The sequence below is a fragment of the Notothenia rossii genome (assembly GCF_949606895.1).
Source record: "Notothenia rossii genome assembly, chromosome: 5".
In the NCBI taxonomy this organism is placed as follows: domain Eukaryota; kingdom Metazoa; phylum Chordata; class Actinopteri; order Perciformes; family Nototheniidae; genus Notothenia; species Notothenia rossii.
Genome location: NC_136903.1, coordinates 65,092,000 through 65,114,866, shown reverse-complemented (window position 1 = coordinate 65,114,866; position 22,867 = coordinate 65,092,000). Strand labels below are relative to the sequence as shown.

The following is a 22,867-nucleotide window of genomic DNA, read 5'->3' as shown; positions in this document are numbered from 1 at the left end:
GAGTTTGGCGACTAGGCTCAGGCATCATCACTCCACAGATATACATAGCACGATGAGTGATGATTAAATAACTAACCCCCGAGCCTACAGGTGGAAGCTGGGGTGGAAGCTGGGGTGGTGGTGAGGCAGGCAAGCAACAGCGACATAGAGGTAGCTGCAGCAATAGCAGCAGCAAGCAATGCATGGAGAGAGATCTGGCAGGTTAAATAGAGCGGCATATTACGGAGACTCTTACGTTTGGTTGGTCGTAGAGTGGCAAGGGGCGTTATGTATGAATGCAGCATAATTGCTCGAGTTGACTGCCTGAACTAGCTTGCAGGCTTCGCCCCATTTATTGGAATGATATATTAGATAAATAGATAAATAATTAATAAGTAGAAGATGAATGTTATGGATGTTATTTCAACAGTTCAGGTGTTTAACAGTCTTATTGCTTGTGGGATGAAACTGTCTCTGAATCTGGTGGTTTTAGTCTGGATGCTGCGGTACCGCCTGCCAGACGGCAGCAGACTGAACAGTTTGTGGCTGGGGTGTTGGGGGTCTTTTATAATCCGGAGGGCTTTCTTCCTGAGCCGCTGGGAGTAAAGGTCCTCCATGGATGGTAGCTCCGTCGTGGTGATGTTCTGTGCAGTTTTCACCACCCTCTGTAAAGCCTTACGATTGAGGGCGGTGCAGCTGCCTTACCAGACCGTGATGCAGCCAGTCAGGATACTCTCTATGGTGCATCTGTAGAGGTTGCAGAGTATCCTGGAGTCCATATTGAACCTCCTCAGCCTGCGGAGGAAGAAGAGCCGCTGTCGAGCTTTCTTGATGATGGTGGTGGTTTGAAGAGTCCATGTCAGGTTCTCAGTGATGTGGACCCCAAGGAACCTGAAGCTGCTGAATCTCTCCACCGTAGTCCCATTGATGGCAATGGGGGTGTGTCCCTCTCCCTGCTGCTTCCTGTAATCCACAATCAGCTCCTTTGTTTTGCTGATGTTGAGATGGAGGTTGTTATCCTGGCACCAAGATGTCAGGTTTTCCACCTCCTCTCTGTATGCCGTCTCGTCGCCATCTGTGATCTGGCCGATGACGGTCGTGTCGTCGGCAAACTTCACGATGGTGTTGGTGCTGGCCACGCAGTCGTGAGTGAACAGGGAGTAGAGGCGAGGGCTGAACATGCAGCCTTGAGGGGCTCCGGTGTTGAGGATCAGGGTGGATGATGTGATGTTTCCCACCCGCACCGCCTGGGGTCTGCCCGTCAGGAAGTTCAGGATCCAGTCACAGAGGGCGCTGTTGAGCCCGAGGTCTCTGAGCTTGATGACAAGCTTGGAGGGCACAATGGTATTGAATGCTGAACTGTAATCAATGAACAGCATTCTCACATATGTGTTCCTCTGGTCCAGGTGTGAGAGGGCAGTGTGGATGGTGAGGGCTATGGCGTTGTCTGTGGACCTGTTTGCTCTGTAGGCAAACTGCAGGGGGTCCAGAGAGTCAGGGAGGGAGGAGGTGATGAATGTTTTGACTAACCGCTCAAAATACTTCATTATGATGGAAGTGAGTGCTACAGGGCGATAGTCGTTGAGGCTGGTGATTATTGTCTTTTTGGGGACAGGAACGATGGTGGAGTGTTTGAAGCATGTGGGATTACAGACTGCAGCAGGGACCTGTTGAAGATGTACATTTCCAGGCTGTTTAAAGATATATTTTTTCTTTCTCTTTTAATATAAAATACAATGACAATCTTCTGCTTCTATAGCAGTATATAGGCATGCGTATACAGATAAAACGTTATTGGTTTTGGTCTTTTGATGGGATTTGTTGCGAATAAGGAATTTAAAGTATAATGCCGGCTTTTCTGTAACTATTGTACTAGTAATGTTATTTTGTCCTGTGAGCTTCGAGGTTGTGTTACTGCAATCAAACAATGTTGTACATAAATAAACTGGCAGCGTCTTTAAAAAGTTATGCACTATTTCTAAAACCTTAATGATATGTATTGCATTCAATTGCCACATCCAGCTACATCGAAAGCTCTGAAATAATGCAAAGTTGCTAGAATGTGCATCGTATATCACCCTCTGGCTTCAGTTTTAGTGTGTTTGATTCAAAGCTATAACGCAGTAAAGGCCAGAGTCCATCAAGCAGCAAGGGAAAAATGGAGTGTCCATGATCTAAAGTGCTGATACCGCAGTAATGCCAGATAGGGAAGCTGCTCCGTTTAATTCAGTGTGACCCTGACAGTTGGTTATCTAGAGTATAGCGTATGCCACAGCCGAGCAGCAGGTCCGTATTGATGTTGCTACTGACCTTAAGTTGTTCCTTACTCAAGTTATAAAAAGTCTACAATGACAAACCTCTTTTTTTCTGCATCATTGACTGCCGTAGGATAAGAGAGGACACTGTCAGAGGTATTAAATTGCTATTTTGCTCCATGGTTCTGTAAAAGGTGGAAGCACAAAACCGGTTGCAAGTGAATTAGCATCTTAAGCTAACATTTATATGATTGTATCTGGGTGTCTGCTCATATCAAGGGATACACAACAAGGTCCCTGTTGATGGGTTTATCTAGTTTAGACATGTACATCATGCCTGTTAATTAGAAGTGACTAATTACTATGTTGTTCCTCAGCACATAATGTGTGTCATCATTGACATTCAATGCAGACATGGAAGAATTGTGCTGTCTTTCAAGGGGGATATAAATGTATTAATCTGTGTTGCTCCATTTTTATGTCAACGCTGTTTGGAGATTTAAATAGTTTAATGTAGCTTGTTGTTTCACTTCTCACACCTCCCTCTCCATACGCTCTTTACAAACAGCCATTTTACACACACATGTGCTCTTTGTTTGCAGGTAAGGGAGGTGGGTTCAGCTTCACTTCAGACCCCAGCGAACTAAAGGGGGAGATGTACCACACAGCACTGAAGAAGAGCCCCCAAGGGTTTGGATTCACCATCATCGGAGGAGACCGCACTGATGAGTTTTTGCAGGTGAAAAACGTTCTTAGCGACGGCCCTGCTGCCCACGACAACAAGATGGCATCTGGTGAGCAAAGCAGATGTACACCTAAAGACTTAAATCTCATTTAGCTGGCCGGAAGATGGATGAGTTTAAAGCTTCTAATTTCTGTGATATTAAAAAAAAAAAAGATTTTACAGCCAACTGCTACCACGATGCACCTGGGGGTGTTACCTCTGCAGTGTTCACTTAACCTAACACTGTCCCATGTGTTCAACAAAGAAGCAATAACAGCAACTCTAGCTCTGTCAAGGGTTTAGGTTTATAGCAGACAGTCTGATTATGGTGGGTGGGAAGCCATGTGCCGCCTTTGTTGTTTAGTTACTGATCTTGCCATTGCCTTGCGACTGTCTACACAAACCAACAGCTGTCAGCTCTGTGTGTGTGTGTGATGGGTACAATGGTGCGATGTGACGGAAATCTACACCCGTCTCCCTTCCGCGCAGTTGTGGCAGAGAGTGCTGTTCTGGTCTGCTCAACAATAGAGTGTATGAAGGAGGGACAGGAATAAAGAAGCACTGAATGGTAGACTGAAGATAAAAGGAAAGGGAAGAGGTACAGGGAGCTGTCAAAATGAAATATGTGGGAGAGCAGTGAAGAGGAAAGGGACATTTTAGAAGAAAGATCCAACTGACAAAGGAAAGAATAAGTGCTTTCCAATAAAAATGTAGAGACGTGATGTCTGGATTAAATACCAAAAGTGAATCAGTTTTTCTCCCCCTCTTTTAGGTGATGTGATTGTTGAGATTAACGGGATGTCAGTGCTTGGAAAAACCCATCCAGAGGTTGTGCAGATGTTCCAATCCATTCCCATCAACCAGTATGTAGACATGGTTCTTTGCCGTGGCTACCCGCTTCCTCCAGATGTGGATCTAAGCAGCGACGACCCTCTTCCACCTCCCCCTCTCCCACCGGCAACCCAGCCTCAGCAGGCCCTGCATGGCGGGGAGGTAGTGACGGCCGTGCCCCTGATCAACGGGCAGCCGCTGCTCGTAAAGGGCGACGTCCTCCACGGCTCCTCTCAGGAGCTCCACTACGTCACCACGGATGCTAGCGGCCGGCCCGTGGTGGCGGCCTTGCCCAACGGGAGGCACGGGGAGGTGGTGGCAGGGCTGCTGCAGCCGGAGCTGGTGAGCGTGCCGCTGATCAAGGGGCCCGGGGGTTTCGGGTTTGCCATCGCCGACTGCCCGCTGGGCCAGAAGGTGAAGATGATCCTGGACGCCCAGTGGTGTCGCGGCCTGCAGAAAGGAGACGTGATTAAGGAGATCAATAGGCAAAACGTCCAAACGCTGAGCCACGCCCAAGTGGTGGACATCCTCAAAGACTTACCAGTGGGCAGCGAGGTCAACGTGCTAGTGCTGCGAGGAGGTGAGACACTGGAAGACAAATTATTTGTCTGGCTGTTAATCTCAGTCCTTTCATTCTATCCATCCTTCATTCTCGTGCTTTAATGTGCTTTTGAATGCGATTTGCCATGGTTTTCAATCAGTTCTAGAAAGTGGAGTATTTTCATTTTATACTACTTTATTCTTATACTCTATCTACAACATTTAGGAAGCATATTTGGTACTTTTTACATTTATTTTACTAGTTATTTTATAAATTCAGTACTTAGACAGGTTTTAAAATATGATTTTTTGGTTTAGATGAAATCATCCAACATGATATTTAAGTATATCTAAAACTATGTGTTGTGTTAACTGAATTTGTATTGGAATGAATACGTTTCAAAATGTTTCACAGTTCCAGATTCCTAATGCGAACATGTGCTGGTTTTGCTTTAAAATACAATTTTTGGAGTTTTCTCTGCAATATTTACTTTTACTCCTAATACTTTAATTACATTTTCCTAATCGTAGTTAAATACTTGTCAATACCACTGCTGTCAATTCAACAGGGCCCATGGGGGTTGAGCTCAGAGTGCTGATACTGACAGGAGGTGAGGTGTTGTAGTGGCTGGTCGGGGGGGCATTGACTGAACACACTGCTTTGTAGAAACCTGTGTGATGCCACTGTGTCTGCAACCTGTAGAAGGTCACCACAATAGAATAGACGTGATCCGACTCGATCCGACTGACTGAGCCCCATTTATCGTCGTCACATGCAGCCTCTTCGCATTTGCAAACTGTACATGTACATCTGGGGAAAATCTCGAGCACCCCTCCTGTGTGTCTCCACGCAACTCTGCTCTGTTTATGATGACACCCATCCAGGCGTAATGCAGTCTGTTACAAGTCTGAGAGCAGGAATTACATAAGCGTGGGGTTGTGCCTGAATCTAAAGTAGAGAGGGAGGAGTAAAGGCACCCTTCAGATGTCTCCTACAGCCGCCCCGGGGAATCACTGCTTAAATCGATGAACCCTGGATTGGCTTTGATCATCAACGGGCGTAGGGGACTTTTGGATGCCTCTACATCCATGGCCCCTTAAAGAGCCATGGCTAAATTTGTATAGAGACAGGGGCCTCCTCCCTGCAGCCACGCCCCAACTCTCGTCTCTCCTCTCACACTTCTCAACCTCACTGCTGTGCCACCATCACCATGGCCTACTCCCCTAACGCACTGTATGATCCCACAGTCAAAGCAAACAGGGCTCAGATGTATTCAGCTTGCCCAATTGCAGAGCTAATGCTGGCTTTAACCCTCATTAGACAATGGCATTTGGCTTGGTAAAGGATCCTCGTGTGTGAGTAGTGGGCATCAATACACACAGAAAAGTCCAAGCTTATAGGAAGGATGGAAGGAAAAAAGTGTGTTTCAGGTGTGTGCATAGCCATGTCGTCCTTTATGTGCCTTCGATGGATCTGATGCTGGATTGGGAATTTCGCATTGGAACAAAAAAATGCTGCTGCGTCTCCCCCCTTTTTACATCAGGCTCCATTAACCCCTCATCAAGCCAAGTGTTGGTCCGGCCCCACAGGGCTGTGGGCTCCAGAGGAGTGTTTGTTAATTCAGTTAATGCGGGGAGTCGATGGGAGGGGGGCTGTACGAGATGATCTGTAGGGAAGAATCTGAGCGCTGGAGATGGAGCGTGTGGGTGTACTGTACAGCGAACAGAGAGAGAGAGAGAGAGAGAGAGAGAGAGAGAGGAGAGAATTATCGTTCATTGAATTATATGCATGAATCTCTAATGCGCTCACCCGCTTTCTCTGCCCTGCAGTGGGCTTCCACTATGAAGTCCGCACTCCAGCACATTTATATTCCCTATGTATGTTTAATCGCACGTGGATGCATATTCCTTAATGGAGCATTCTTAAGTCAGTACACCTCTTGAGTTTTGTACTGGTTCGTATACTCATTGCTGCTGTTTCTCAGCCAAAGAGGCAGTGCCATCTGGTGGTTCAGTGATTGTTGTTTTTTCCAAATCATATCTATATTCCTGACCATATTCCTATCTGTGTCTCTTCATAGGTCAAACATCCCCTGTGAAGAGTCTCAAGCCTGTGAGTAAAAGCGTATATTTTCCTATTTCCTCACTATTGTTTCCCCCCTTGGGGACTTATCCCCCCCCCAATTTAATTTCAAAGCGTTTTGTCCTTCAGCTTAACCAGTAAGCCTCTGTTGCATCGAATTAAATGATAGCAATACATTTGAATATTGATTATGTTTCTGGGCGACTCCTTTTGTTTGCTCTGAAAAACGCTCTTAATTACTTCCTTTCAGTATTCGTATTCTTAGGGCTATTGTCAGGGGATTGCAATGGTAATGAAGCATGGATGAGCCTCTTTAGATATGGCGGTATTATTAATACAACAGTTTCAGATAAAGAAATTGCCCTTTCCCCCTGAATGGGGTCCACAAGGAAAATCTTTAGTTTCCCCATGGATTTTTAATTGCATTAAAATCTCATTGCTAAGCCTTCATCACAATTGTAGGAATACAAAGTGAAAGGAAAAATGAGTGGAAGTCAAGTGACCTTTATTTCTCTTGGTAATCTATCACTATCAGATGCTCAGCCCCTTGTTTGGGATAATGAGCTTAGGAGACTATCAATAAAAAGTGTGATGTCCTTTATTGGTGGATACAAAGGGTGTGTGATCTAATGAACTTCTAAAATGAATGTGTCCAAAAATAACAATGCTGAAAGCAAGATGTAGTATTGATGGTGTGTCTTTTCAGAGGCAGGAAATGACGGCCAGTACAGAGACTCTGGACTGCCTAACAGACTCAGCCCCCCAGGCACTGCCTTACCACTCCAACACGAGCACCCTGCGCTCCATCGACTCCCCCAAACGAGAGACCACGGAGATGTACCTGAAGTCCAAAGCCCTGCTGGAGAGCAGACGTAAGTGAAGACAAACACAGCTTGAATTGTTCTCAGAAGTAGTTTTTGAACCTGAAACTGTGATACCTCTGTCCACAGAGCCTTACACCAAAGACATAGACGTTTTTCTCAAGAGAGACATTGAAACCGGCTTTGGCTTCCGTGTTCTGGGAGGAGAAGGTCCACAACAGCCAGTAAGTATATATCACAAATACATATGTTTGTTTTAACTATTTTGATTTCTATTATGGAAAGATTACTTTATAAGGAAAGGGACATCCCAAATCATTTGATTTGAAGTGCCTTTTGTCATGGGGGTAAAACATCAGGACCCAAAGACAGTATGAAAGAGAGGAAGAAGGTATAAAAGTATAATAAAAAAAAGCAAGCTTTATTAAATGAAAGCTGACACAAAAAATAAGGAACAAACTGGGAAGACTATGAGAACACTAGGACAGACGAGGAAATCCAGAATAATATGGAAGTGCGACTGACCGAACAACACCAGGGAAAAGTAGATGACCAACTGACAATGAAGATACTAGGGAAGATGGGCACATATACAGTACACACAGCACAAATCACAAAGACACAACACAGCTAGGGGAGGCATGGTAAACTCAAGAGGTTGCATGTGAAAATAAATTGACAATCCAACAGCCGCGAAAACACAGAGACAGGAAGTACAACAAAACTAAAGTAAAACATATATTTAAAAAAAACAGGAAACAAAATTGCAGCAAGAACATGACACCTTAGTATCAGACTATAATGACATAGTTCTCAATTGAATTTGGTAAACCCTTGAAATCAACTTATGTGCCTTTTCTGTGATGTAATACTTTCACACTAACACACACAGTAACAGTTGACAGTGTCAGTGTGGTACTATGGAAAAATAGAATACTGAGAGTAACTATTTTTCTTGTGGAGGTTTTAGGTGTGTAAATAACACGTTGTGTAGTCAAAGATTGCACTTGTTTGTCTCTACTTTTTCACAACTTCTGCACCTTAATGATTAATAAATCAAATTTTCCTCAAAGGCCAGTTCTTCCTCATACTAACCCTCCATCAGAATGTGTTTCCCCAGGTGTACATCGGGGCCATTGTGCCCAACGGAGCAGCAGAAAAGGATGGTCGCCTGAGAGCGGGAGACGAGCTCATTGGCATCGATGGTGTGATGGTGAAAGGTCGTTCGCACAAGCAGGTGCTGGATCTGATGACCAACGCTGCCCGCAACGGTCAAGTTATGTTGACTATCCGCAGGAAGGTCATATACAGAGGTGGGTAACAAGTAGAACAACACCTGACACACTTAAAAACCTGACACTGTTATATTTAGATCATGATAAATGTGTTGCTCTTAACACCACACTGGACATCCGGAGAAAAAAATCCTCTGGCTCACTTTATATTTTGACAGTGACAACATTGCTTAGTGGTTAAAATAAAGATGTATGTTTTAAAAAAAGATAATTATTCAGAAGTTGTCTTTAGCAATAAATGGGTATAGCTGGTCCAAGATGAAGCCGTTTGAGCAATGGTCATGCAGTTGTATCTAAAGTAATATCACAGCTTTAATTTTAGATTCAATATTGTCTTTGGTAGTTATTGGCAACCAGCTTCAACATCCACACTCTGTAAATTACACCGCCGCACTTTCAAGACACCACTTTTATTTGCATATTTATTGTACATGAGCACACAATAAACTCCAGTCGGTTCTATAAAAACCATCAGGATTGCAGGCAAATACAAAGTTGCAAAAAACACAAATAACATCTGTATCCTTTTATTTCAGATGTGAACGATGAAGAGGCTCTGGAAATGGCTCCAGTGCTGGTGAACGGTTCTCCGAAACTACCTCACCTGCCAATGCCCTGCGATCTGGACCACGAGTCTTTTGACATCACACTCCACCGCAAAGAATCTGAGGGCTTTGGCTTCGTCATCCTCACCTCCAAGAGCAAACCGCCCCATGGAGGTGAGTGTTTAGATTCTCAAATCCTGCAACAATCATTTACAATATACGTTTTAGGCTTATATTTGGTGGAAATGTAGATATCTAGATGTACAAAAAAAAGCAGTTTTAAGTTTTTTTTATCCCTCTGGAAATTGCTACTACTGCAAATGGATTATCCCACAATATTTGTATCATCATATAATCCCTATATAGTCCAGTGGTATCAAAGACAATAGGAGAAAAACATATTGATGTCTGGTTTTCTGATGTTATTGCAAAATATAATGTATTTTTATTTGTAGCAGAGAAGGAGGATCTCTAGGATTTATATAAGCTGCTGTATATTTAATGGTAGTGCCTAACGCATAGAACAAACCATGATTCGCTCATCTTCCATAGGTGATACATACTGATGTAAAAAGCATGTACACCAAGTCAATTGGGACTGAATAATAGAACAAACTAAATTATCTTGATTGTCTTTGCTTTAATATATCATTCAGATTAGATCTTGTTCTAGCTCACATAGACATTGCTATGCCATATTACATAAAGTAGCCAGTTATTCACTTTATAGAGTGTATCTCACATCATACAGAATCATATATAACCACATATATCTGCGGTAGGAAAAAAATATTTTCTATGTGTTACCCTTAGCCCAGAAGCGAGTCAATTCTTGGTTGGAGTCAGGAATATTTAGCTTCCTCAAAAAGCCAAGTGTGAAGGACTCTGAGGACTTTGAAAATACCAAATATGTGACAATGAACAAAAAATAAATATATTCATGTCTGATAAAAACATTTCCACAACTAACACTCTCACGCATTGAACAATTCAAGATCTCAACCAGATTTAAACAAACCAAAGCAGTTTTGCTTTGACAATATAAACTCCTATTATATTGGTTTTCTAGACACATTTTCTTTGTTCACAATATCTGCTACATCTACGTGGTAATGTGTCATTTCTCTTCATATTAACCATTTCAGTCATTCCACACAAAATCGGGCGAATCATTGATGGCAGTCCCACGGATCGCTGCGGCCTGCTGCACGTCGGAGATCGTATCTCAGCGGTCAACGGGCGCTCCATCATCGAGCTCTCTCACAACGACATCGTGCTGCTCATCAAGGAGGCCGGCAACGTGGTCACCCTCACTGTGGTTCCTGAGGACGGTGGGTATCTCTGGGTGCACATGTCTGCAGGACTATGTTGGTATTGTCATCAATTTGGTTCAATTAAAATGTTTTTACTTTATTGTCAGCAACAGGGAAATTAGTTTTGAAGGCATTTAATCAAAGCTATCAAACTAGTTAGAGAATATTAATAGTTTACTGTCAGATTGAGTTCTAATGGAGGTATTCAAAAATGGATAAAAAATAAACCCTATTCATCTGAAAATGTTAAATTAATGAAAAAGAAACCTTGGTCATTAAATCAAACATGTTAATGTAATACTAACACATTAAGTAAGACAGCTACGTCTGATGATAATGCTTTTTTTGAATGCTGCATCTTCTTGTTGTTGACCATATTCGAAAGTATTGTTTCTTCATTTTAAAATTACAATAAAAAAAGTAATTTTTTTATATATTATTTTTCACACTGATTTCTTGAACTTGAAAATGTTTTTTTTTAGAATACAAGGGCCCTCCATCTGGAGCGAGTTCAGCTAAGCAGAGTCCAGCTCTTCAGCACAGAACCCTGGGTCATAGGTCAGCACTACAGGATGAACGGTAACAATCTCACTCAAAATAAAGGCATACAAAAAAAGGGAAATACAAAGCGTTCAGGCCCCGGGAGTAAAAGGCCTTTGAAACTTTCAAAACATCTCTTGCATATTAACCCAACCCTAAATAATTACGCTCAAACAACAATAACCCCCTTGTGCATAGCTCTCCCAGGAATGAAGCTTGTCTTGTTTTTCGTCAGCTGTTTTTTTTTATTCCCACAATCACAAATTCAAAATGTGCCCAAGCCACAAAAGACACCTTCACTAAACATTTGTGTATTTCTCTCCACATTGTAATGGCCAACTCCTCTTTCCTCTCTCTTTCTGCTCCAACTCCCACTTTTTGCCTGAGGATGTTATGCAAAAGAGCACAACAATAAACACAACAAGAACCCCCCATAAGATTAAAAGTAAATCCCTTTATGTTTATGGTTATGGTTTGGTAATATTAATACAATGATATAGCTAGCTGCCCTTATAAACCATAAAACAACCTCTGTAATTACACTCAACATGAAATGATATGTGGAAGAGGGAGGGGTGCCCTCAGAGCAAACAACTAGAGAATATTCCTTCTCAGAAAAAAAGCAGCTGAATAAACACAAACGTGTGGAATACAATAAAGAGGCCCTATTATGCTTTTGGGGGTTTTCCCTTTCCTGTAATGTGTTCTTCATTTCATTTCATTTCAAACCTTTATTTAGACAGATTAGTCCCTTGAGATCATCGATCTCATTTACAAGGGAGACCTGCATCATTTAGTTCCACATGAAACATAAAAACAACATACAAACAACAGAGGATATCATATTTACATATTCAACATTTACAACTACCCAGAGTGTCAGAAAGCATTTCATTTAGACATGCCTTAAATACATTCAAAGAAATAAAAATGCTCAATTTCAATTTTGCCTGTAGACTGTTCCAAGCAAGTGGAGCTGCGCACATAAAAGCTGTCTTACCTAAGACAGTCCTTACTCTTGGCACATCTAACAAGACTATATCCTGTGATCGCAGACAATAGCTGCTTGCAACTTTCTGCTTTATCAATGAACAGATATAATACGGGAGTTTGCCCAACATAGCTTTATAGATAAAAGTGTACCAGTGACTGAGCCTCCGTACAGTGAGTGATGGTAAACCTGCCTTGGTATACAGTGTACAGTGATGAGTAAGTGCTTTACAGTTAGTGACAAATCTCAGAGCACTATGATACGCAGCATCTAGTTTGCTTAGGTAGTTGGCAGGTGCATTCATATACAGCAGATCACCATAGTCCAGCACAGGTAAAAAGGTCACAGTGACTAGCCTTTTCCTGGCCTCAAGCGAGAAACAGGACTTATTCCTGAAAAAGAAACCTAGCCTAACCCTCAGTTTTTTAAGCAGGTTATTGACATGAAGTTTAAAAGAGAGACAGTCATCAAGCAAGATACCAAGGTATTTGTAACAGGCAACAACTTCAAGTTTTGTTCCTTGCGTTGATACAATATCTAAAACAGGCTCTGGTGACTTTTTAGCTTTTGAAAAGAGCATTATCTTGGTTTTATCCACATTTAAAAGAAGCTTTAGTTCAGAGAGCTGAGTCTGAATAATGTTAAAAACAGCCTGTAATTTAACAACCGCCTCCTGAATGGAGGGACCTGCACAATACATCACGGTATCGTCCGCATAAAAATGTAAAGTAGCTTCATCCACATTTTCACCTAAACTGTTGATATATATGGAGAATAAAAGTGGACCTAAAACAGAACCTTGAGGAACACCATTAGCAATGTTTAACCACTCAGAAGACAGCCCATCAAAGTAGGTTGTTTATTACATAGTGACAAGGCTCTGGTTTCAGACAGAGGGTGAAAAGAGGCGCTGCAACACAGGCAGTATGAGAAATATAAAGAGCTTTTTGACCATTAAAGCAAGTAAACATGTCACAGTACACAAATACAATGTGAACCTGAAAATCCACATAATAGTGCCTCTTAAAAATCCAGCATTTAATACATTGTAGATTTGCATAATGGCTTTTTGTGTTTGTGGCCTTGAGCAAGATTTGTACAGCATGTGTTACTGAAGAAATATCTGTTGTTTTTTTTATAGTTATAACCTGGACCTGGAAGAGAAAAGGGAGGCTGTCAACTGGTCTGACCACAAAACTCTTCCACTTAGTGAGCAGGGAACGATGTGTGTGACGGGACCCAATCAGGTAAGAGTATCTCTCCTATTGCTTCTACTATATGTTTTCTTTTCGAATATCTGAAGGTTGTACTGCTAAAGGCACATATTTCTAAATAATAAGTATGCAAGCTCGAACATTTATGACTTTTATGAAATAAATATTTCAGTTTATCTTTTTCTTACAATAAAGCATGATGTTCCCAACACATACTGTAAAGCTCTGACCTCCTTTTTGTTGCGACACATTGCCCAGATACATTACATTGAGTTACATTGACTTCATGGATTCTGCATTCATTAGGTGTGAATGCTAGCTATTTATTTTTGCTTTTATCATTTATAACTTTCATACTTTCTATTCCTGTGTTCCCATTCAATGAATCTCACACTGTTTTTTTAACCCTTATTCATTCAGGCTACAAGGCCAGAACATCTTTCATATAGTCTCTGTATTAAAGAGTGCCTGACATCACAGCTAAAGTGGAGAGCTGCTGTTGAATATTATCTAAAAATGATATTGAATGTTGTCTTATACGAAGAATTGTAAATCTTGATACATAATGTTAGCTCCCAAAGTGTATGCCCATGCTCACAATGTAGCGAGAAGAAGTGTCAGGGTTGCCCAGAAGTTGGCACTTTGACTCTCTTGGAAACTAAGGCCAGAGATTTGTGGAGTGAAGCAGTTATTCAACATGCTCCCAATCTCACAATGTTGCACCACTGACAAGAAGTCTTATTGGCAGAGTCTTTTCTCTCTCCTAATATTTTTTGCTGATTAGATAATGGATTTTTGAGCACAAAGCAGTCACCGGAAAATTATGCTTTACATAATTTTGATTAAATTACTGCTCGACCTAGGACTCATTTAGCAGCTACAATCACCATGGCAAACAGTGGATGCAACAGCAGACACATAGTACTTATTCACACTTAAGTAACCTCAGAAAGCTCACAATATGCCACATATTTCATACATTAACATTAGAACCGCCAACGGGTACATTTTACCCGCAGCTGTTTCTTGATTGTATGTCACTTTTTTCCAAAAAGATATTCAAGTCTCCCAGTCTGTGACTTTTCCTGAAAGTGTGTTATGTAGCACCCTCTGTTGTAAAAAAATTGTCAATATGAAGTCAGATTGAAAAAATTGCCAAAAATATTGCCATTTATACCTATCAGCACCAGCGGGTAATATTTACCTTATAGAAAATGCAGTGATTTTCGCGCTATTGACTCGCGTAAACATAAACATGATGTGTTACTATAGCAACGCCTGTTGTTTACTGCAGTTCCTTATAGATAAAGAGAGAGACTTAGAGAGAGAGAGATAGAGAGACAGATAAATAGATAGTTTGAGAGAGATATGGATAGATAGATGGATCGATAGAGAGAGAGAGATAGAGAGATAGATAGATAGTTAGAGAGAGAGAGATAGATAGATAGAGAGAGAGAGAGATGGATAGATGGATAGATAGATAGTTATAGATAGTAGATCGATAGATAGTTATAGATAGAGAGAGACACTTTGCACATAACTCACGTTAGCGATATTTCATGCTTCATGCTATCTGCATACATATACAATAAGAAAGCTGAGAGTCCACATATTCTATTGGTATACGTTTCATCACTGGGCGATCAAAACTCACTGTTAACCCTGTGTTCTAGTATGATAAATAAGAGAATATTGTACCTTGAAAATCAATGCATTCTAATAGCGGGTACATTTTACCCGTTGGTTGTTTTAGGTATACAGCGACCCCTGTCGGTTCTAGTGTTAAGGGGCATTATTAAACATTTGTATTTCTTTATATTGCCTTCTCTTGTTATAGTTTCAAATGACGTTACTTTCCGATCAATATAAACAAAGAATAAAGCCATTCAGAGAAGAGGGAATCAATAATGACATCTCAAATCAATAGACCATTCACTGAGTCTGATGAGACATAACCGATCCGAAGGACGATTTGGCCTGAAGACACAAAAGAACAAAAAAAGGGCAATAATTAAACAAGAATGTTTTGCAATGACGTTTTCCATCTAAATAAACTGCACCCTGAACTTGTTTTATCACAGGAAGTATTCATTAAGCCCAGCAAGTATATGTGGTTTCATGGAAATGTTATGTGCATGAGTGTGTACATTTTATTGCATGTCTTTATCTTTCTCTATGTGAGTGTATTGATGACTTGTGTTGTGTTTAATCGCGCAGGGTTGCCTGACAGTGGAGTTGGAGAGGGGTCCCAGGGGCTTTGGCTTTAGCCTGCGGGGGGGGACAGAGTACAACATGGGCCTGTACATCCTGAGACTGGCTGAGGACGGAGCTGCTCAGCTGGACGGAAGGATCCATGTGAGTGCTTCCTTTATAATATAATAAATATCTTTCCTTTATAATAATTCCTTATATCAGCTCTGACCTATGAGGACTGGAATTGGTTTTTACTGCTGGAACAACCTGGAAGAATAATCATGCTGAGGGAGTTTAACGTTTCTTTAGGATATCTATGGAGCTATTTCAGGGTCATAAGTTTTGATCATTCAAAAAAATACAATTTATTTGAAAGTTCGAGTTTTTATCCTGAACTTTGAAAAATAAAATTATGTATTCAAAATAAAAATAAGTATTTGAAATCATTTTTCAGGTTGAATATCATTTTGATTCAGTTCAGCAATTTTTTTGGAATAAAATATTTATTTTCAGATTTCACTTTTATACATATTTTGATATTTGAATCCTTATTTTTTTCAGTTACATTTTTATCGTTTTCAGATTCAAAACAATTATTTTTTTAGTTTCAAATCTTGTTCTTTCAGGTTTCACATTGCTTTTCACGATCTGAAGGTGAAGGTTAATTTATCTGGATATCATTTTTTCAAGTTAACCAATGACTCAACATATACTCAGTGTTGGATGGAAAAAACAACATATTGCTAATTACGCTATTCTTAGACTCTTCACAGTGGAGGGGCTGACAGCATACAGAGTCCCCTCAGGGATGAGCTACAAGAAAGGCCATGGGGTCATTCTTTTCTCGCTCATTATCTCTGAGAGTTAATGAATCTGCTTGGAGTATTTCATTGAAATTCACATATCAGATTATGAGATATCTTGTGTGCATAGTTGAGCAACGGGAAAGCACATAAAATGTTCTAAACTTAAAATTAAAGGTCAGACGGTCATAAAACTATTAAGATTCATTGTTTCTGGACAATGAATATTAATGTTAAGATGTCTCGCTGTGGGACAAAGTGTATGGCAGGCAGACTGAATGATCGACAGACAGGTATCACCATCAACAGAGACTTTATTAACAAGAAGTAAAAGAAACTGACTAAATCAAAGTGAATGCGTTCCTTGGGAGCTCATTTTGCTACATTTCATATTGTTATACAGTTTGCTAAGCTATTATACTGAGCGTTACATGGCTGAAATCAAATGTTGCACATTTACTCGTTTATGAAGGAGAGCAGTAAAACAAATATTAGTTCTGTTGCAGTGTGTTGAATGCACCAGGGATAAAACTAATGAATAGAGTTACAACAACTGCCAGCTTCAGTGTTCAGGGTATAATGTTGTGGTGCTTTCAGCTAAGATGTGTTTACACTAGTTTTCGCTTTCATTTAGCAAAGTAATTCAAGATCTCCAAGCTGCACAATAAGAGAGAGAGTGGGGAGATAGTCTTTAGGCCTCTATTTTAAGATATGATTGGATTCTTTTCTTGCTTATTATAATAGATTTCTATCTTGTATTTTTTTTTAAACTAGTGTTTCCTTGAGTGTGTGTCTGTGTGTATTTCTCACTGAGGCAACGTATGATCATATGGGTAATGTGATATCTCACGGGAAATTATTCCACATTTTGTGTGTGTTTACCTGCGAATGTCTAGAAACATGTCAATCTGCACTCTGGTTACAATAAGGGAAAACAAAAGTGCTGGCTATGTTTAGGTTAAGAATGTGGCTTGCGGCTAAATCACACAAAAATGAATCTGATTACTGTTACATTTCAAAAGAATTGGGATAAGTAACAGGATTGTAATGTCACAAGGCATTTTGAAATACCGATCAATATATTACTGGTAGATGTAATGCCTAAAATGTTAATTAGGTTTTCCTTTAGACTACTTTCACTCTTTTTTTTATTTTAAATATATTTTAATGCAGTAAGTGGACACCTGATTTATTGAACAAAGATACTGTTTGCTTTTAATTCATGTGTTAAACTTAAACAGCATTTAAACTGTTTTACTCTGTAGGCCTACCCTGTAATGTAAGATGACACAATTTTTCTTTTGCATTTATTTGCATTGTATTTGATATTGAGGTAATCAGAAAGTATTTTTTTAACTAGTAATTGTAACTGAATTAACTTTTAAAGGAACCCTCCCAACCCTGAAGTCACAAATATGTCATGTTAGGTTTAAATAAACTACAGAAGATGCGTGAAGAAGTGCCAGTGGTCTCCTGGACGAAAGGCTACTGTAAGTGTTTTTGGATCCATTCATGCACTTCAACCTTCTTCCTATTGTACTTCCTCGGTCACGAATACTACAATACATTCAAGGTATATGTTCTGGTGTATACACAGTGCATTAGTTTCTCATGGTTTATCTATGAACAGTGTATGAGAGAGCCTGATGTATGACGCTGTCCATTTCCAGGAAAGTTCACACTGTGAGGGACCCTGTACTTTTTTCTGTCTGAAAGAGGTTCAGCTAAATAAAAATTCCCCCATGGCCATGAAGTAATCCCTCTGTTATTGTCAGGATGAGAGGGGAGACGGTGCAGATGAGAAGCTGCTGGCTGAAATCCATCTCAGGCTTGCCAAGCTGTGATCTGTGCATAACTTTGCCTAGCCAAGGGTGGAGACAAATGTCAACACTGATTAGATACTAACAGGATGACATGTTTACACTGTTTATCACGAGGTATTTTGCCTCCAATAATAGGCGATACCTCTGGGGTATTACAAGGCTGTGTGTGCAATTTAGATACTTAGATATGTAGCGTGTTTGTGAAGGCATACCTCTTCTGTTTGTTTGAGTGAAAGTGGGAATGTATGCACAGCGGAGTAAACTAGGCTTCGATCAGATGTGTTTCTGTTTGGTAATTGCCTGTTCTGTTTTTACTGACAGGTTGGAGATGAGATAGTGGAGATTAACGGGGAGCCGGCACGCGGCATCTCTCACACCCGGGCTATCGAGCTGATCCAGGCTGGTGGAAGCAAAGTGGTGCTGTTGCTCAGACCAGGGGCGGGCCTGGCTCAGGACGGCAGTAAGTACTACACACACCATTAAATCAATGATGGTTATAGCATACAGAACAGAGACCAATTCACTTTGAGTTTAAAGTCAATATAGACTGCTCTCGGGCCTAGAAAGCTGTTGCTAGTTTGTCTTTTTTGGCAGAGTCAAGGATAGTAGGGGAACTTTAGTACTTAGTTGACCTAATTGCATTTACATATTTAATTTATATCTGGTATAAAATCCTTTATTTTCTCCAAGAGGTATTGTCGTTTTTTCTTTACAAACTCCTTAACGGCATAGCTTGGGAAATACGTTTATTTACTTTTTACAGAGAGCTATAAAAGACCTTGATATCATTGTCCTGTCTGTCTGTCGAAGTTAAAGGGGCCATATTATGCTTTTTTGGGTTTTCCCTTTCCTGTAGTGTGATATACAGTATATGTTTTTATCCATGTAAATGCTCTCCAGAGGGAGTTTTTCTTCCACACAGTTAAGGCACAAAATACAAATATGAAACAAAAAATGAGCATAATAGTGCCCCTTTAAGACGAGAGCAAGTTGTCTATTAGCATAAAAACTAGCTTGCCTGGTTCCGTCCAAATGTAGAATGTTGTACGTTAGATTAACGCAATTAAATTATGTTAACAACTAGATTGGATGTATCTACTAAATGTGTTTACGGGCAAGGACACAGTAGTTAAATACATGCTGAATACATAAATACTCCTGACGTTTAGCTAATGATAATGACTCCATCCTTTTGTTTGTTTCCCGAGCCTATTTTGGAACACTGTCCGTATCGACTTAAATGTACTTTCTTTATTGACTTTTTTATTTATGCATTGAATCTCTAACCATTTGCTTTCTTTTGGCTCTTCTTCTCTTGCCCCTGATGCAGGTAGTACAGCTTCTTCTACTCTGTGCTACTACACTGAGCACCAACACTAACATCTTCACTGCTTTACTGGCTGCTTCTATTTTACCTTGGTAATTCTTGTTTCTTTTCCTTCTGTTAACCTTTCTTGCTACATTTCTTGTTTTGTGTGTGTATTCAAATGATTGTATGCCCTTAATGAGTCTTAATGTAAAATGTGTGCTTTTGTTCTCAGGTCAACATGATCAAAAAGTCATTTCACCTGCAAGCTCTCCCGGAGAGGTGTTTTTATCAGACACATCACCCCTCTCCTCTCCATATCCCACCGGGGCTTCCAACTTTGTTTCCCCTCCCTTCTCCAGCAATCTGAAACATTCGCACAGCTGGAGCAGCATCTCCCCCCAAGGCCACAAGCCCCGCAGCAGGGGTTTGGACTCAGTGAAGGAGATTGGTGAGAGGTCAGAGAAAGAGGCAGACAGGCTCTCTCCCGCCTCCCCTGAGCATATTAACTTCTACAGAAGGACCAGGCCCCCTAAGGACCCCAGAGAGCTAAGCAGCCCAAAGAACACAGGGGAGGCATTTCCTAAAGCCAAAGAGCAGCATCACGGTCCCAAAAAGACTGAGAGTCAGCCGAAGGAAGAAACGCTGACTAGGAAAAGGATGTCTCAGACAAAAACACGATCCACAAGCCCTAGAAAGTCTCCTCCAGCTGCACAGCAAGCGGCTTCAACAGTGCAGCGTGCGGAACATCCACAAGGCGCCCAGAGAAGATTAAAAGTCTCCTCCAGCAGAGAGAGCTTGGATCATGAAAAGAAAAATGGCAAAGGGGGGACCATTGGGACCAGAAAATACTCACAAAGACGAGAGATGGAAGCGAGAGGAGAAAGGATCGAGCCTGGCCATGAGCAAGAAAGTTTCATAAGAAGAGTGGGGGGAGAGTTTCAGCACCGCAGGACGTCTCATAAAGTCAGAGAAGGCGAGAAAGGTACATCTAAAGACTCAGGGCAAAGAGATGCTAATGGGAAATCCATGGAAGACAAGAATTCAAGTAAAGGAACCGTCAACAAAAGAGAATCACTGTTGCATTTTAAAGATTTGTGGAGTAGAAAAGGGTCCGTGGTCTCACCAAGAGAGGCAAAAGGAAGAGAAGACACATTTGTTCACTCCAAAGAAGCCAGCAGTAGGGAAGACTTTGTGGCCTCTATAAACAGTACTCCAGGGACCCCGCAGAGCCCAAAGGGACCCATTATCCCCGGCCCTTGGAAAGTGCCCTGCTCAGCCAGAATCCTCACCGAAGCAGAGGTCCTTCAAGACCCTTTGTGATAAATATTGAATCACCCAGACATGAGAATATTTAACAGTGCTCTCAGCGGGTTGTTTTTCTGAGTTCTTCCATAAAACAGGGCAACATGGTGCCACTTTTATTACCTGCTGGTCCATGTTCCAGATTTTCTCTTTGGACTCTGTCTTTTTCTGGGAGTCCTGTGACATAACGTGTTGGCATGTAGCAACTCCCCCTCTGCCTTGTCCGCTGCTTCATCATCTTTGATGTGAGACTTAAGCATGTGTGGCATGCTCGGGGCCTCACCAGACACGACATTTTGAAATGTGAATATGTGCCAATCCTGGGAGCCTCCTGTGGAACCATGACTACCAACAGCGCTTCACCCATTACAATGCAATGACCCATATGCAAAGAAAAGGAGATAGGCCCTAGCCTCTCGCCTGTAGTATACACCAAGTGTGACTGTCACCTCGGGTTTCATTTAGCTCTCGGCCTCATAGCGGGATATTTTGACTGTCTTTTTCTTAAACGTTTGCTCAATTGCATGCAGTCGGTCCTTCTGTTTGTTTTACTGCACGTGTTCTGCACATCACTGAGGATGATTTTCTTGTTTATAGTTCTCATTTACCACTCCAGGCACATTTCGAATATAACCCAGCAAGCATACACTTTACCGGGGACTCAAGACTGTTCTACGATTGCAGACGTGACTCTCCTCCTTACGAACAGTATCATTAAAAAGACCAGAAACTTGTGGTTTGAGATCTCGTTTACCATGTGTATGATAAGCAACCAGTGTGTAATTTATTGAGATGATAGAATAATATGTGTATATGTAGCTGTAACCAAGCCATTCCACATTTTTGATATAGAATCCAGAGATTTCTCCCATGTTATTTGCGCTTTCACCTCTGATGTATTTCAGTGCTAGGAATTACCATGGATCTCGTAGTTCATGAAATGTATAGGTAACGCGCAAACCGCTCTACCAAATGTTCGCAATCGCTCAAACGTGTCTCATTGTGAAATATTATATCTACATATATATTTGAATGTGTCATGTTTTGCAGATTCTAACTTAAATATATATTGAATTCCATTGCACTGCATCTGCCCTTGTAGCATATCAGAATGACCATGAGTTGTATCTAATTTGTGATGTTGACTTGCGACCAATGCCATTTTATTCTTATCGGTAATATGTTTATTATTTTATAAAGCTATTTCATTTATTTTAAAGACTCTCTCTTTACGGCCAACATGTCAATTTATATTATAATGTGCAAAAGTCATGTCCCTAATGGTTTAACCTTTGCCCACTGAGAAAAGAAACATTTGGGTTTTTAATGTATGTATTTGTCAATCCTGCTGTATAATTATCTGACAGGGAAGCTTGAAGGAAAATGGAGCCTAGAGGGTAATGTGTTGGCTTACTGAGATGCTGCTGATGTAAAAGTAGCATACAAAGATCACAACTTCCTATGTTTTTGAATGGTTGTTGAGCTGAAGAGATAAACAATTGGTTCCATCATGGGGTCAATGAAAATGAGAAATAGTCGGATTACACTGTAAAGTCAGTCAGAGGAAAGGAAATATACTCTCAGCACAACTGCTTATAAGATAAAGACATATTAGGACGAGCTCAGGGAACACAGAAAAGTAGCAAACGTGTGATAAAGTCAATGTTGGTGAAATGGTGGTTAAGGTTTGTGCGTGACTGTGATAAGAGCCTGTGATTGTATAAGAGAGTTAGCTGTCAGGTTTAAAATGACTTGAGGACACATGAGCCAATCAGTGGTAAGTTGTGTGCAATAGTAATAGTGGTTGGTTGAAATCCAACTAAGGGTCAGGTACAGGCAGGTCACTGGTTAGTCAGATAATGCCCTTTTTATTGTATGTCCCCTGCACTGTTGTTCTCCTACCTGCTTTGGTTTTCTTTATTTCATCTCTGTATCATACTGTGGCCTTGCATCGCTTCATTAGAAAAACAATCCTTGTGGTATCTTCTACATTCTGTAGGAACAGTAGATGTAAATGTTTGTACATTGTACAGCACCTTTATAAATACTTGCTGAGTGCTATTTCAAGGGGGGGAAAAATAGAGGTATATTAAATCGCTCCATTATTTTTTTATGTATAAAAAAAAGAGAACATATTTAAAAAATAATTGAAAAGAATAGACTATGACCTTGACATGGTGTTCCGTTCATGCACTGAAAAATAAAGTTTTACTGAAAACACCTTCTGGACCTCTTGTATCGAAATTAATCAATTCATTATAAAACATTTGTAATTAAAACTGTTGTATTCTATTTCTGTCATAATT

General features: G+C 40.7%; 1 protein-coding gene across 4 annotated transcripts in view; it reads left to right on the top strand.

Moving 5' to 3' along the window:
* The window catches only part of magi3b (membrane associated guanylate kinase, WW and PDZ domain containing 3b), a 161,888-nt gene extending 139,107 nt beyond the window's left edge, over positions 1–22,781 (top strand). For 3 of the 4 annotated variants that reach the window (XM_079682495.1, XM_079682496.1, XM_079682497.1), the window contains exons 9-21: positions 2,837–3,028; positions 3,731–4,369; positions 6,411–6,442; positions 7,119–7,284; positions 7,363–7,457; positions 8,339–8,546; positions 9,065–9,247; positions 10,219–10,404; positions 10,869–10,965; positions 13,059–13,164; positions 15,349–15,486; positions 18,272–18,410; positions 19,492–22,781. In XM_079682495.1, coding sequence (XP_079538621.1) covers positions 2,837–3,028; positions 3,731–4,369; positions 6,411–6,442; positions 7,119–7,284; positions 7,363–7,457; positions 8,339–8,546; positions 9,065–9,247; positions 10,219–10,404; positions 10,869–10,965; positions 13,059–13,164; positions 15,349–15,486; positions 18,272–18,410; positions 19,492–20,579 — 3,269 coding nt within the window. In that variant the 3' untranslated portion in view covers positions 20,580–22,781. Of the gene's footprint in view, positions 1–2,836; positions 3,029–3,730; positions 4,370–6,410; positions 6,443–7,118; positions 7,285–7,362; positions 7,458–8,338; positions 8,547–9,064; positions 9,248–10,218; positions 10,405–10,868; positions 10,966–13,058; positions 13,165–15,348; positions 15,487–18,271; positions 18,411–19,280; positions 19,370–19,491 lie in introns of all 4 variants that reach the window. The other variant, XM_079682498.1, reaches the window with a different exon arrangement.
* The last annotated feature ends 86 nt before the right edge of the window (positions 22,782–22,867 follow it).